The sequence below is a fragment of the Ambystoma mexicanum genome, chromosome 12 (genome assembly GCF_040938575.1).
Source record: "Ambystoma mexicanum isolate Mex_15411 chromosome 12, UKY_AmexF1_1, whole genome shotgun sequence".
Lineage (NCBI taxonomy): Eukaryota > Metazoa > Chordata > Amphibia > Caudata > Ambystomatidae > Ambystoma > Ambystoma mexicanum.
The window spans coordinates 988,888,568-988,904,877 of record NC_090936.1 but is presented as its reverse complement, the minus strand read 5'-3'; the positions used below and the strand labels follow the sequence as shown (position 1 = coordinate 988,904,877).

General features: G+C 41.1%; 1 protein-coding gene across 2 annotated transcripts in view; it reads left to right on the top strand.

Moving 5' to 3' along the window:
- The window catches only part of LOC138514175 (protein tyrosine phosphatase domain-containing protein 1-like), a 263,564-nt gene that overhangs the window by 41,862 nt on the left and 205,392 nt on the right, over nucleotides 1-16,310 (top strand). For both annotated transcript variants that reach the window (XM_069629489.1, XM_069629488.1), the window contains exon 2: nucleotides 2,610-2,809. In XM_069629489.1, coding sequence (XP_069485590.1) covers nucleotides 2,631-2,809 — 179 coding nt within the window. In that variant the 5' untranslated portion in view covers nucleotides 2,610-2,630. The remainder of the gene's footprint in view (nucleotides 1-2,609; nucleotides 2,810-16,310) is intronic.

The following is a 16,310-nucleotide window of genomic DNA, read 5'->3' as shown; positions in this document are numbered from 1 at the left end:
TATGATTAATTCCACCGGGCCGCCCCCGCGGAACGGTCACCTGCACCGACATTATAGGGATCACCAGTGCTGAGGGGTTACTCTCTAGAGCCGCCTATGTACCTCGGGGCCAGCCTACTGGCCAAACTGAATGGCGCAACAGAAGAGACCCAGGCTACCTTGAATCTACACCCACCTGGCATGCTACGGTCGACTCCTGGCCCCATCTCCGACAGCGTCACAGATACTGGCACACAGTTGTGCCGCCCTAACCAAAGACATCCCACGATGGAGATCCAAATACAGAACCAAATGAAGGCAATTGTCTTAGAGATGAAGACTATTGGGCAGAGACTCGAAGAAACAAACAATACCGTCCAGAACATTAAACATGACCTCCAAGATGTCCATACTCGACTCCGCGCACAGGCAGACCGGTCAACATATAATGAACAGCTCACCAGCTGGCTAAAGGACAATGTCGAAACGGCCGCCACTGACATTGATGGTCTAATTAAGGAGGTACAATGCTTGGGTTCAAAAATGAAGGACCAGCAAAACAGGTCTTGATGGCACAACCTCTGCCTGGCGGGTCTCCCTGAACACAGCGAGGGGACAGATCTGGAGGCCTACATCTATGGCTACATCCATGAAAAACTGCATATCCCGAACCAGAGAAACCTTATCACAGAACGGGTGCACTGGACTTCAGTCCCCCTCCCGTTTGAATACCTCAATTCTTAACATTCTTAACAGGGCCTTGTTCCAAGAGGAGACACTCACCAATCCTGGGATACATGGATGTGGGTGGGTGAGGGAAGTGTACAGACTGATCAAGGGGGCCATATCAGACAAAGCGACTCCTACCCTGGGCTGCTTGCCCCCCCACTTTCATCGCTAACTCTGTCTGAGCTTTGATTTTGGGTGGTCCAGGCCCTCTCAAGCCAGACCGTTTGTCGACTGGCATAGATAGGGGGAGACTGTAGATCACCATGGGAGGCTGCCAGGGTTGGATGTGACTTGCTTGTTTCTGGGGATGGTTTAAGACCTTAGGATCAAAGGTTATATGACCATGAACTATGAATATGATCCGACCCATGAGACATGTAGTGTATCTAGGGATCTAGGGGTGGTGTGGGTGGGAAGTGGGAGTTGAGGGCATGGGGTAGTTACTCAGCAGTTGGATGTTGTTTTGCCTGTGAGAATTAAAGCTATAATTGGACTGGGAATTAACTGTCTGCCGTTTCACCTGCCCGCTGTCTGTAACAGGCTGTACTGGTTTGGAACTTAATACAAAGATTGAACAAAAATAAAAAAGCAGCAGAAAGAAGTAAAAGGACCAGGAGAAAAGATTGATTAGAATAGAAAGCTGAGAGGAGAGAATCTAAAACATAGAGTAAGGCTGTGTCAGTGGAGAGGAGGGGACACAAATAGATTGATGGTAAGGGCAAGAGTGAGAAGTGATTTAGATGAGCAGAGACTTGGACGTAAACCATATGTTCAAGTCCTTTGGAAATGAAAGTAGTGAAAGAGGATGGAAGCTTGATGGTAATGAGGGATCGAGTGAAGTTTCTTTTTTAATGCCCAAAATAGAAGAGTATTTAAATTCAATAGCAAAAGTAGTCAAGGATAAAGAGATATTGCACAGATTAGTTAACTGGGAGAAGAGAGAAGGATATATTTTAGGAATCAATAAAGAGATCAAGAGATTGGACGGAACACCTAGTGGGTGAGCCCGAGATAGATAGGTAGCAACCACTGTTTCAGAAAGATGAAGAAAGAAAATCATAGGAGGAGGAGTTGGGGAAGAGAATGAGATGAAAAGTGAGAAGGTGGAGTGGATGAGATGGAGTTTCAAAAAAGCATGACATTAGAGGGAACATCTTTAGCAAAGTCAGAAGCTGTTAGAGAAGAATAAAGAGAGGGATCTGAAGAAGAAGGAGGGGACAGAATATGATTAAAGCATTATGAATATGGGATGGGGATGTAGAGAAAGGGTAAGTAAAAGGGTAAGTAAAGGGTAAGTAAAATATCAGCATATTATTATCCTTTAGCTGATATTGATGAAGAATCATAGAAGGCTCTTAGAGAAGAAAGACTATTAAGATCATGAAGAGAATGAGATTTCTTCCAACCACATTGAACCTGGTGGAAGGAACGGTGAAGAGAAGTAGTTATTCAAGGTTGAGAAGACTTCTGAGAAGTAAGGAAAGGCAGGACACAATAGAATGAGTCATGAGTAGAGTGTAATGCAGATGAAGGTGAAGATGAGTCTGAGTTAGCTGAAATAGTATATACAATGTCAGGATGAGGAAGAGAAGTGGTCAGAGTAGAGATAAAAGAGGAAGGGTCAAAGGGCTGTAGCTTATGGTGCTAAAAAACAGCTGAAGAATGGGGGACTTGTGCAATGGGGAGAGAGAGAAGGAGAAGGAAAGCAGGAAATGGCAAGAAGAATAGATCAGAGATGCAGAAACATTAGAGGGCAAAGGAAAAGTAGAAACAATAAGATTAAGAGAATAACAAAAGACATGGGAGGAAGGGGTAGGAATCTAAGAAATGTAATAGGTGTCTAGTCTTGAAAGGAGAAGGATGTATTTTTATATGTTATGCCATTGTTGTCCTATTTCCAGGAGATCCAGCGGTCTCTCGCCATGAGCCCGCAACCATTGGACCCTCGGCCCACCTACTCACAGGCACGGGAGAACCTCATCCGGGCTGTTCCACCAGAGCTCATCTGCTCGCTGACCTGCAGAGGGCGGGACTGCCGTTACGAGGGGCCAGCCGGGTGGAGGCCTGACCAGCAAGCCATCAAAGGGATCTACTCCTCGTGGTAAGCTGAGCTCGATGAAGGCATTGCAGAGTTTATGCAGGCTTCAAGGCACAAGGTCTCATATCATGGTAGGGTAAATCAAACAAGCTGCACAGTCTTGGTGGACATGTGTGAAAGCATGATGATTGGGAAGCAGAGCACGTTGTCAGGTAGATTACAGAAGAAGGCACCACATTTAGTGTCCTGGCCAACTAATTATTTTTCTCTAAGAACGGACGTTATAGGCGTTAGTGTGCATATTCTTTTCCATGTGCTCTAGCGAGGTAACCCATGTTGTTAGCATGTGTCGTTAGTGCACTATCATCTCTGAAGAGAGTTTAGAGGGGAATTGCTCCCTCCCCAACCTTTGCAATAATTACAAATTAATGTAAACGTGACATCTTACTTCACCTTTCTAAAGATATATGCTAAGAAAAGCATTTTATATTTGATTTTTTAAAATTAAAATTAAATATGATTAGTTCTTAAGAACTTTTCACAATTTGATTTACACAAAATAAACATATTTACTTACATACAAACACACACACATACACATATCACTAAAAACCCTAAAAATCATGCTAAAAATATACTAAAATCCTTATAAAACCATATTCACTTTTGCATTCTTCTAAAACCAATTTATTCTTTGTCATCATAATACATTACATTCCTACATTTTCACCCCAAATCAATCTCCTTGTTCCCAACTTATTATTTTTTTTAAATTTATTATTGTTTGGTTGATAAATCAACCTTTCAACTTAAAACACATATACAACAACAACAGTATTATAAACATTTCATCAGACATTTCATCAAATCAAAAAAAGGAAAACTTTTAATTTAAAATCTTAAATAGCTCAGATACAATTTCATATATATACAATTTTCTAAAATAACTAATTCTAAAATCTTTTGAGACTTTCCACATTTACAATTTTTAATAAAACCTTTTTACAACCTTTGCACAGAGAACATGTTTATTTTGGGTATGAAGTCATTGCACAGTTCATTCGAGGTAAGCAAAGTTAGTCTGTCAGTTCTGTTGTATCTAGGTTTAATTATAAAAGGAATTAAACAATAGCTATACGGACGGCTTGCAAAGGAGAGGAGAATATTCTAAGCAAGAATACATCTACAGTTAGCATACTATAACTCTCGAATAGTGTTTTAAAATATTTACAACGTAACACCTTCAATGAGGGACAGACAATTATTAGGTGTTTTAGGTTTTCCTCATATTCTGGCAATTGGCAAAACCGACAAATGTTCTCGTGTTTCTTTTATTGTCCTCTTCTGCATAAAATTTCTCGAGTGTGCCATATGTTGAGTCTAAATCGGAGGTAAAAGTTTCTGAACTGAGATGAAGGAAATTTGAGCAAATAAGAGGCTGTAACTCTAGCTTTTTTCAATCCAAAAAGTTGAATGCTAAAATCTTTATAATTAAAACATTGATCTAGGGTGCAAATCCAGCCATACTGATATAATTTTCTCTGAGCACGATTAGGATTTGTTATTAGTAGGTCGATCGTGATGTCAGCATCCAAGAGGAGATTAGTGACAACATTTCTCCACTTAACTGGGAAGGGGTGAGTAGATTTTAACATATACATGGCCAATATGTGAGAGAAATCAGAGCAATTTATAAACAGCTAAAATGTCCTCAATAATGAACATAATTTCCAAGCATAAAACTCAAACATTGAAATGGCTCCTAGCTCATAACGTATCAGGGGCCCAGGTGTTGAGTTAGGTAAATTAAATATTGCGTGCCAAAATTTGCCCCCTAGCCGCTCCCAAAACACCCGCTCCCTTGGATATTTGGTTTCAGAGCCATATGTGATAATTGGTAAAACCTTTTGGCCGTAATATAGAATAACAGGGGAGCATGTAAATTTGCCAAATTTGTATAAGAGAACTTTGGCTTGGCAAATTAGTGTTTGTAATTTATGTTTTATGTCATGGACATATGGAATATCGAGCTTCAGATTGTTGATGATCACTCCCAAGTATTTATATTGCGGAGTAATAGAGATAATCCCTTCCTGAAAAGTCCAAATGGACGTTTTGACTGGGCGACATTTCTTATTAACACATTTCATGTTCTGAGGTTTAGCTAAATTAATTGACATGTGATTTTCTTGAACATAATGCGAGAGACCCTTTATCAACCGTTGGAGACCAGACGGCATTTTAGAAATTAACATGAGATCATCCGCATATAGAATCCATGCAATTTGATGTGGCCCTAATTTTAGAGCATCTGAATTGATGTCAATGAAACTTTTGCCCATGTCCAAAATAAACAAATTAAAAATAGTGGCTGCCAAACTACAGCCTTGTTTCAGCCCCCGTGCGGTTGGTATTTTGTGGGTTAATTGCCCAGCTAAGGAGATTCTTATCTGAATTGAAGTATTTGAGTGTAAAAGTACAATCAATTTAATTAATGAGCAAGGACAGCCCATTTTATTACTTTATTGCTTAGTAGTAATCTGTCAATAGAGTCGAAAGCCTCTCTAAAATTGATGAAGGCTCAAAATAAGGGTTGGTTTTGGTGTTCACACGTGGCTTTAATAGAATTGATAGCTGTAATGTTTATCGCTGTGCCCTTTCCTGCGACAAAGCCTGTTTGAAATGTGTCGGCATTACCAGAGGCTTCGATCCACATGCAAAGATCTCGTAGAATAAGACGTGCAAAAATCTTACCCGGTGTATCAAGAAGGGCAATTGGTCTATAGTTAGAAGGGTTTTGTCTATTACCCTTCTTGAACACCGGGATGATAATAGAAAGGGACCAATAAGTAGGTCGTTTTTGAATGTGCATAATTAGGGTGAACATTTGAAATAGTATCTTTGCCCATACTTCTGGGAATTGCTTCAACATGTAGTTAGATATCCCATCTGGGCCTGGAGCACGAGATCGCCTGGATTTATTAATATAAAATAAAATGTCTGATACTGAAAATTTTAAGCTAAAAGTTCCTTGGTAAAACTGGTTAGACAGCGGACTTGAATCAACTGGACAAGCATATACGTTTGTATAATGCTTGATCCATTGAGCCTCAGAGACATCATTAATTTGTAAAGAAATCTGTGACTTAGTATTGGTCCTGATAATTAGCTCCCATATTTGGGCTGAGTTTTTCGTTCCGATTCTTTGGAGCATGCATTCGCCATCTTTTTGATACATGTTAGCTCGATGGGCCTTCATCCAGTTTTTGTGTCTTGTCTTCAGTGATTTAAGAGCTTGCCATTTCACCTGGATAGGTAAAGCCAAAACAATCTTTTTTCCCGTCTAAACCAAGACTTTTGGCTCTGTATCTCCTGGTCGAAAACGTGCAGTGGAGAGTGTTCTGCCTTCCCTTTATTTATAGTACCAAATAAGTGTAATAGTTTGCTATACTCAAGTGGCATATTATTACATGTATCAACTACATGCACAGTTGAAATTTGGAATGCCCTGGCAAATTGCACTAGATTACCCTTGGTCCAATGTAATCTATTAATTCCATTGTTTAATGACAAAGGATGATAAGTATTATAGATCTCATTTTTCGGTTGTACCCTAATTTGACATTTCAAATTTAAAATGTTGTGGTCAATATCCTGGGAAGGGATCATATGGAACAAATTCACATCTGGAAATATTTTTCGGTTCACATATATGAAATCAATAATAGCTCCTGAAAGACCACTTTTCCATGTATTATGCAGGGGAGTATCACCCGGGCAGGAGCCGTTTAACATGATAAGATTTTTCGACTCAATGAAAGAGTTCCAAGAAATCAGTCTGCTGTCATTTAGTTTAGTAAGACAATCCAGGCAATGCAAATTTAAATCTCCCGCCAAAATAATATGGGGGTAAAAGGGGAGTTTGGTAATCTCTATACATAAAGCTTCCAAATCCTTGAAAAATGCATTGGTTGACATTGCAACAGGATTCCAATATATATTTATAATCGCGTATCTATGCTCTCTTATTTTGATTATAATCAATTGGGTGTATCGATTTGGTGCAGACTGATGTTCTAGAACCATTTCTGAACTCTATTTTAAGGCCGTTAATAGCCCAGACATGGGACGGCCTTTCAAAGATCGTATAGCAGGATTAAATACAATATCAAAGTTATCCCATACAGGTCGCTCCATAAGCCAAGTCTCTTGGAATAAAATAATATCGTGCAGAGTCAACTCATTAGTTACATTCCTCAGTAAATGCACATGGCCTCTGGTATTCCAACTTATCAGCAACATAGGGGTAGAAGGATGATCGGGGATTAGTTACATCTGCTGCGAGGCACATTGTAGCACAGGATGGAGTTTTTGTGTCATTGGGTGAATTAATTCGACCTGCCTCCGACTTCGTACATACATTTGTGCTTGGTTGATTTGGGAAATAGGGGTTGATATCTGGGTTGACTGATCAATGAGTAACTCAAAACCCAATTCATATATTTCTCTTTTAGCAAGCCACAGTGTATTTAAAACAACTCGAGAGGACACCCAAATACGTGCTATAGAAAGGTCTTTATCAAAGATAAATTCTATCAGATCAATATCCGAGGATTGGATGTCAGCTAGTGAGGGAATTTCAGCTAGTATAGCAAGTATACTAGTGCCATTTAGATCATACTTAGGGTATGGTGGATCTCTTCACTGAATTATTAATGAGTGGAGAGGCTGTTTAGATGGCATTTTCAAGCTCTTTGCTGGTATAAATTGGGGCTTGTTTGGTCGCTGAGCAATTGTTCCAAGCGAATATTTATGTTGATGAATTTGCGTCTCAATCCTTGCAGAGAGTCCTAAGGGTCATTTCTTTGTAAATGATCAGTGAGTAGATCGGCCTCAGGCATTATGTGCGGTAAAAATGTATTATTCAAGTCTGCCATGTATTGGACTACAGCAATTTTTATCGATTGTTCTATTGGGAGGCCTGATGCGGCTATAGTTTGTTGCTGGTTTACAGAAAGATTTTGAATAATATTGCTCATCTTTAAGGATTCAGCGGTTTTATTCACTGTAAACAGCACAGGGACCTTGGGCAAAGATGTTCTCATAGACACAAGGTCTTTATCAGTTTGCACTATTAGGTTGCTTTTATCCTGAATTTTATCACAAAAAGGGCCCTCAACAAGGGATATCGAGGGCCTATGCATGGACATGCAATGATCAATCTCTTTTCTAATTTCATTGCGTCTGGATTCAATGTTCTTAGATAGGAGCAATTCATCCAAGGAGGGAGGGAGCACCGGATGCATCCCCGCCACCTTTACCTGTGCAGGCACCTCTAGCAGGTCATCGAATGAGGATGGGGGCACAGGATGTGTATCCGCCTCTTTACCCTGTTCAGCCGCCTCCACCAGGGCATCGAATGGGGCGTAAACTGCTATTTGGCCTGCATTATGGAGATTGCTTACTTTCTTGGCATTTGCCAGATGACAATATTTTCTTTGTACCGCTTCTGCTGCCATGGTGGTATTTTCCCTGGGTAAGGAAAGTGCTTTAATGAAAGATCTAGTGGCTGATTTTGCCGTCTTGGAAGGAGCTTTACAATTTTTTGTTTTTTTCTCAGGATGCATAGATATCTTTTTTGGTTTTGGTACTGTCTCTTGTAATTTGGTACCATTGATAGAAAATATATTATATGCTTGCTGGGGATCGCTAAGGGTTTTCATAGAAGCCCCAAACAAAGCAGAATTAGACAGGGCCTTTTCATTAGGTCTTTCTGAGTTTTCGGTGGTCGAAGAGTCAGCATAAATTACATTCGCAAAGGCAGGTAGCGATTTAACATTTATCACTTGAGGATTTAAAGCAGTACCAGAAGGCAGGGCAGCAGAGGTGGTCATACTAGCAGGCATTTGTTTTTGATTTTTTGGGCTTTTCGTTTTCATGCTATGTATGGGAGTAGATTGCCATTGTGATATTTTCGCACTCTGTTTATCTTGGACCTGCAGTTTTGGGTCTAATGCTTCAAACAACTTGAAAAGGGAAGAGATAGCCAAATTCATGGCATGTAGCATTGTCTCAATCAGGATCGCAGGTGGAATAGCTGGAGACAATTTTGGTAAATTAGGAGGTCTTTCAGGGTTAAAGGGGACACGGCGGGGAGTGGGAGCAGCGAACGAAGATACCAAACTGCTTGCTATTTCAGAATATATAAAGGAGACTTTGGGTAAATCCAATAAATTTTGTCTCTCTTCCCCTTCCAAAAAAGATGAGTTCAGACTCAGATCAATTACAGCCGGCCGTGAACCAGGTGAAACTTTACAATTTCCAATCGAATTAGCCTCTGGAGGAACATAGGGAACTTGAGTCACGGGGGACCTACTGTCATCCACTGGAACAACAGAATCCTTACTGACTGAATGCGCAACTCGGGTTGCATTCATATTCGTGGTAGACACTGAGATCGGTTTTTGAACAGATTTGCGTAATGCAGGTTTAGGGTGTATTTCTTTTAGTAATGGTACTTCACCTTCTTTGATGAGGGTGTTGTCAGAAACTCCCAAAAAGTTTTTTAGTTCCGGACCTTGTACGTTCGTTGTAAATTTGAAACAGGGATCTACTGTTTTTCCGGGGAAATCACAACATGGAGGTTTGGAATCATTAAAGAAAAAGCATTTTATATCAGCCGTACGGGACGCGCTTAGGGGCGTATGATTGCTAGAAGTTAACATTTTTGCAGAGCTGCGTCTACGGGGCGTGCTGCCCATTTGTTTTTGCTTATATTGTTCACCGCAACACAGTGTCAGACCATTTGGCATTGCGCTTTTTAGTGTATACATATCTCCTTACTAGGGAGGGTATCGGGAATTAAAAAAAAATAAAAAATAGACAAGCAATTCTTACGAACTCAGGCAAAATTAGGAAAATAAATAAAATAGTAACTAAAATAGTGGCAGCTTATGCACAAACAGCGAGGTGGGAGCTGGCAAGATTGGGGCTGCGGCTGCGGCTGCACGCAAGCAGCAAACAGCCAAACAGCACCTTAGGAAGCAGCTTGTGAAGCTGCGAATGAAGCGCACGCTGAAGCGCAGGAGCCTGGGTAATGTAGAGAGGATCCTGGGAAAAGGGGGCGGGCACAGAGGCGGACTCACTTCTTTTACACTTCCTAAAAAAGTAGTAGAGAAAAGTTAGCAAAAGCTAACAATAAATAACATAAAAACGCATCCAGTTCTTGGCCACAAGAGGCCATCCATACCAGTTGTAAGTCTTTTCAAGTCCTTTCAAGTCCGTGCAAATTCAACAATTCAAATGCGGATCCAGCGTCTCAGGCAGCGGCAGCCAAACAGCACCTTAGGAAGCAGCTTGTGAAGCTTTACTAATTCATTCATTCTTTTACCTTCCTCCATACATTATAAAGTGCTATGTGCGTTGATTTACTTTTTGTGTTTAAGCAATTACACCAGAATGCATCGCTCGTAATTCCTTTGTAATTATGAACTAAACTACCTTACACATTCATGTATATGGGTCCCAGTTCACAGCACTCAGTCAGAACATGTCATGCAGTTTCCTCTATTCCTTTCAGTTTACATATGCGACATGTTCTCTCATCAAGCCCCACTCCCAGTTCCATGCCAAGATTCGACAACGCAGGGAGTTTATGAATTCCTAGTAATAATATAAACCTTCGTAGAGCAGGAGCCAGTCTGAGGGACTCTATATTTATGGGATAACTTTACAATATCTGGATAACATTTTAATTTCATCAGATGTGTAGAGTTAGCAGCCCAATCCCATCTTTCTAGTTTAGTCACACATTTATTTTGGTGAATTTGATAATCAGGCTCCCAATTCGTATTCCAGTCGCCAAATGTTTGGTACGCCAATTGTGTGAGATTTTTTGTTGTTCTTGCTTTGGCTCCCCTCTCCTAGGAGATTCAATAAAGGGCATTTAGGTTTTGTCTGTGAATTGATGTATAATAAACACCTTCTTTTTAATGCCATAGAGGGGAGGATGATTAGGCCTAATTCTGATCTTAACAATTCTATGGGAACACTCAGCCCCAAACCTAACATGCGCCTCCGAAACTTTCCTTCCAAAACCTTTAACCATTTCAAATCTTTCAAGCCCAGTGCATGTAATCCATATAACATGTTTGAACAGAAACATTGCTTATACAGCATCATAATTCCAGTCATGTCGTATCCCGCTGATTCATTCACAAATCTTGCAATCATGGCTGTTAAGACTACAGCCGTTCTTCTCTTCTCCTCAATTCGCCGCCCCTTAGTGGTAAACTCAAAGCCCGGATATTTGAATTTGACCACCCTTTCAATTAGGTTTCCTGAGATTATAATTTAATGAGGATGCTGGAGGTACTGAACACAGACAACATGATTATATTCTAAAGCCGTCATCAGCTGAGCATATTAATAACAGATGATGCATTTTGCTAGGCTGTTACTAGAGTTTTATATCCTTTAATGCAAATGAACAATGTATTTCCTTTACTATACTGCCCAAACATCTGAGTTGGTGATTCGTTTTTCACCCCACATGAGTGTTCCCTTGTGGTCATGCCCCCTCATCCCTGGATCCTGTGCTGGCCTCCAACAGTAGTTGTCATAGCTCTGTAAAAAGTGAGGGATTGTAGCAGCAAAACACTTGCTGGGATATTCGCATACCCACAATACTTTGCAAGCAAAATATATTTAAAGACTCACCATGATATTATGGGTAGTTTAAGAAAATGTCATGCATATGCATTCACATAGTTACTTTGCAGGGCAAACCCGATTGTTTGCAACATCCCCTAATGCCATTGGGTAGGATTATACAAGTACTCAGTGAAACCATTTTTGTAAAGCATTTGGGAATTGATCTAGCAGTTGTTAAGCTCTATGCCCAATGCAACTCTGAAAACCTTGAAAGCATGCCGGTTGTGTGAAAAGCTATATAGCTGTTTGAATATTCATTGTACTAATGCTATACCCATAATCCATTGTAGGCAAGTAGATGATTTTGCAAGGTTGCTCTCCACTTGTAGGGTAGAATTAGCATTACTACAGGCTGAGCAGGATATTTTCCTAATCAAAATCCTTACAGGGCAAATTAATATTTGAGTTTTAAAATGTGTTCACCTGCATGGAAACCACTTCAAAGGGTTTTTGTGACATATGTGCAAAGAATATGATCATGGTATGAGGTTACACAATTAAGTAGCCTGCTTACTTACAGTCAGTATCCGATATTTGAGTTGACAGTTCGGTTACATTGACTGGGTGATGCTTTTGCTAAGGCATCATTGGCGATGGAGATTCTGGTGCTTGAACGTAATTCATGTTACAACCAAAATAAAACTGCTTTGGCTTGTGCCTTTTTAGTTCTTGAGACGGTAGGAATTGTCAGTGTGCGCTGCTAAAACTCTTCTGTGCAGCACCCAGAGGGAAGCTGGGCAAGCGCACATGCGCACAGCTTAAAGGGAACATTGTAAGGCATTTCTTTAGATCCCGGTATCAGGAAAGATATGCAGCAGCCCTTATATGTTCTACTAGAGTTCTCTGTTATGCAGGGGCTGGGGACTACATCTGTAGAGGTCAGACAGGATTCTGTAGCTGCATTACTTCACCCGAGGTAGGCTTGGTTAAGCAATCAAGGCCCATAATCTATCAGAGGCGAGTGTTGGGGGGCTAGATACTATATACCACAAATCACCACATTAATGAAGATGAATGTTCATTCATAGTTAGCTTTAGAAGAACAAAAACTCTTTACTTTGAACAATGTAACAGATAATAGTAAAAACAAGCATCCCAGGAGAAAAACCCACATCTGCGGTCCTATTTCAGTGCAGAATTGGACACCAGTGAGGGACTATTACATAGGTGAGTCAAAACCTACGTTCAGTGTTAGTCCATGTGGTAAGGCTTCCATGTGGTGGGAGGAATTATATTCACCCATGCTCTGAATTTACTAACTGCCTGTGTCTCTTGTGAGACCCAAGCTGTAGGGGGTGTGTTTTTCTTTGTCCCCTGCTTCATTTCCTAGTTGGTAAGCTTGCAGCTACTGAAAAGTACATGAAAGGGACCACACAATGCTGGAGCGCTCGATGGCGGTGTTCCTGGTCCTCTTGGTCATAAAGGTGCACCTTCCTTCAGTTTTCCAAGGGATTGGTCAATGCAGTTGGGATTTTTCAATGTTCATCCTTTTGATTCTGATGTTCCACGTCAGTGGCGTTGGTTGTTCTAGCTGGCAGGAAAATGCGTGCGGGAAGCTTGTAGAGCAGGACAACTCAATTTTCTTCATTTTGTAACGTGTGCATAACACCTTCTTTGGTACCCGCTGGTCCGGCAGTGGAGGCCGTTCCAGTGCTTGTCAGTGGAGTGGATGCACAACTTCCATGGAGATGATCAAGTGGGATGGATGTCCTGTGAACACACGTTGGTTGATCCGCAAAGGCACTTGTCCCATCGGTTAAGTGGAGGGGACACACACACCACTGTATGCATGCACCGCACTATCGTTCCCTAAGCAGTACATAACATGCACAATACTGGGTACTTAGGAGTGCGGGTTCTGTTGAGCTGTGGTACCATCAGGATCTGTCACACCTGGTTCAGGCTTTTACCAGTCCCTGGATCTTATCTTTGAGTCAAAACCGGCTATGCTGTAGAGGAGCAAGTGGATGCATTCTCCCTAGTCAACGCCCCTCACCCCCACCCTATTGGAATGGGAACCCATGCACAAGTTTATGTGACATATCCATATGACGTCGACTATATGTAAGATGATATGCACTCAGGCAGCCATTCAGAAGATACCCACACGTTGAAACAGTGGAAGAAACCTATCAAGAAGGATGTCCCTTGCCGAGCTGACGGAAAGCAGCCATGAATAAAATGGGGCGCGACATGTATTTACGTTAAACAAAGTCTAATAATAACAAAAGAATGTCCCAAAGAAGATATATGAATCTATGTTGAAACGATATGAAAATACTTAAGAATGACAATGTAACTGAAGCATTAAGAGAAACATGTACTCCATGATGTAGTATTTACAAATACAAAGAAGAATGAAATGTTCACTGGTCAATAACTACAAATACGCCGAAACACAAGGTTGAAAGAATATGTAGAAGCTTGCTATGAGAGGTATATATTCAAGGTTTAGGACTACCATCAGAACAAGATTGACAACGGCTCATGTCAATCAACCCAACTACCTCAAAAAAGCCCAGAGTTTTAATATGGACGATCAAGAAGCTGGTTTTCCTTGTGAAATAGGGGAGTACATTGGCTTAAAAGCAAAGGAAGATATTTGGAGAGTTTAATGAAAAGCACGAACGGAGTCTATGAGCAGACCATGCGCAAGGAGATATTTCCCAAGATTAGGAGGAACAAGAACATTTACTAATGCCAAGTACTCGACAATTAAAAAGGCATAAAGTCAATATGGGATGGAGTGAGCAAGTCTCTAAAGGTCAAAAGGAGAACTGCACCCAGTAAAAATTGAATCAAATGAGGTTAAAAGCACTGTCGATATGGACAAATTCATGGTCTTGTAACACGTGATGAGGAGCCTGCAAACACGGGCTATTCATTAGGCTTGGAGCTAAGATAGCGGTGTACCTACACTCCTTCAAATGTCCTGAGACAGTGCAGACTGGCAAGGTCAGTCTTCAAACAGAATACACTGGAATAAGGCCTACCGATGAGAGAGGGAGGCCTAACTGGGAAATAAAGGGAGAGCTGACTTACCTGAAACCACTTGGGTTTCGTTTCTATGTTCACGCTGCTAACAAGCCGAATGTCCAAGGGTGAATTTGGGTTGCCAACCAATTAGAATAGCCTGCCATGCACTTTTTACATACAATGTTGCAAAATATTAGTCTGCTGGGATATTTTCTGCTGTGACGAGTACCCTAAACCATGTGATTAGAAGTTGCTCAGGGTGTGTTTTACAGAACAGAGATCGCCAATGAGGGACTAACATGCACATTTTTTATACGTATACATGATCCCTTAATCCAATTCCACTCCTCAATAGGTTTTTGAAGTTTGCCACGTAGGATGACATCATAGATGACACATCTAGCATTATATAAACTCAAAATATATGATAAAACAGTGTGATCTTGCATGAGTCGAATTGATGAGTGTTTATACGCATGCTTTACTTCTTGAGATTAAAGCAGTATTTTATCATGTCCTTTGAGCCTGTCCGGTTATTGGGTCTGAAGTATTTTATTGGTAATTCCATCTAGCAAAACAAATGCTTTAAGGTGCTAGAGCACAATGCCCTCACCAGCCAGAGCTGCCACTCAGAGTTTTCATGGTTGCTTGGGTGTGGTGGGGGAGTATGTAGTCTTGGGAAGCTGGTCGTTGGAAGCTGTGGATTACCTTTCACTCACTGTGGACCTAGGTATCATTGCAGCTAACCTCTCTTTCAGAGTCTCCCACATGGATATCCTTGCGCCTCTACCTTGAGGGGCTGGATCTGTTGGACGATGGTGCATGGTGCCCTTCTAAGCATCAGATTTCTCATTTTGGTGAACAGTCACTTCTTTGGTCACCACGTAGACATAAGCAAGATCAGGGGTTCTGGGAGTCTTGCCCCAGAGAAGAAGTGTGATCTTGCTTCAAGACCAACCGTGTAAGGGCGCTGTTATGAGGCCAGCCTGGATCTCCAATAACATTATTATCTGAAGTACTCGCTCAGATGGTGGCAAGGTGGCCACAGCTCCAACTGTACATGGGCTCTGCATTTTATTTATTTGAACATCTTGTCCACTCAGGACAAAATATGCAGGCAACACGCAACATCTTTATAGTGTGAACAGGAATGTGTGTATGGACCAGGAATCCAGACAGTGAAAAACAAGTCCTTATATGAAAATGATCAGCACGCTGTAAGGAGGGCGGCCTTCTTGGAATTATCCTATTTATTCTTCATGGGAAACACTGCCCGGGTGGAGGTTTAGTGGGAGGTTGGTAGGCATCACCCTGGGTAGAGCCCGAACCCCAAATCTACCAATTGGGTAGCTTGCAAACAGCCAGATAGGCTATGGTAGTCTGCTCTTTAACAGGCATTGCTAAAGCCAATAATTGTGGCTTTGTAGATGCAGAGGTACAGTGTTTTCTTAAATTAACGCATAGGACAAAAAGGCATACCATCTACATATGCAAAGCCAAGTCTGTTGGCTTTGCAGATGTTTACTACTGTAAATTTCCCCTTGGAGAAAATTATCAGTGCTTTCACCAAATCGCCAAGCCCTCTGATGGCTCCTCAGCCTTATTTATTTTTTCATTTCTCTGACAACAACTATCATGCATGTTCCAGACATCCATGAGGACACATTTACACACACTTTGGACTGGCTAGATGGTGTTTTGAGAATAAACATGGTCACACTTCTTTTGAAATTCTTTAGAAATAGTGCTGTAAATACTCATTCATTCTGCTTTAGAAGAGCCCTATTCACTCCAATACACTGATGAGAAATATTACATGCTGGTTTAGAAACAGCTGCTTTAACAAGGGATATATATGCACACGAGGTAGGGCTTC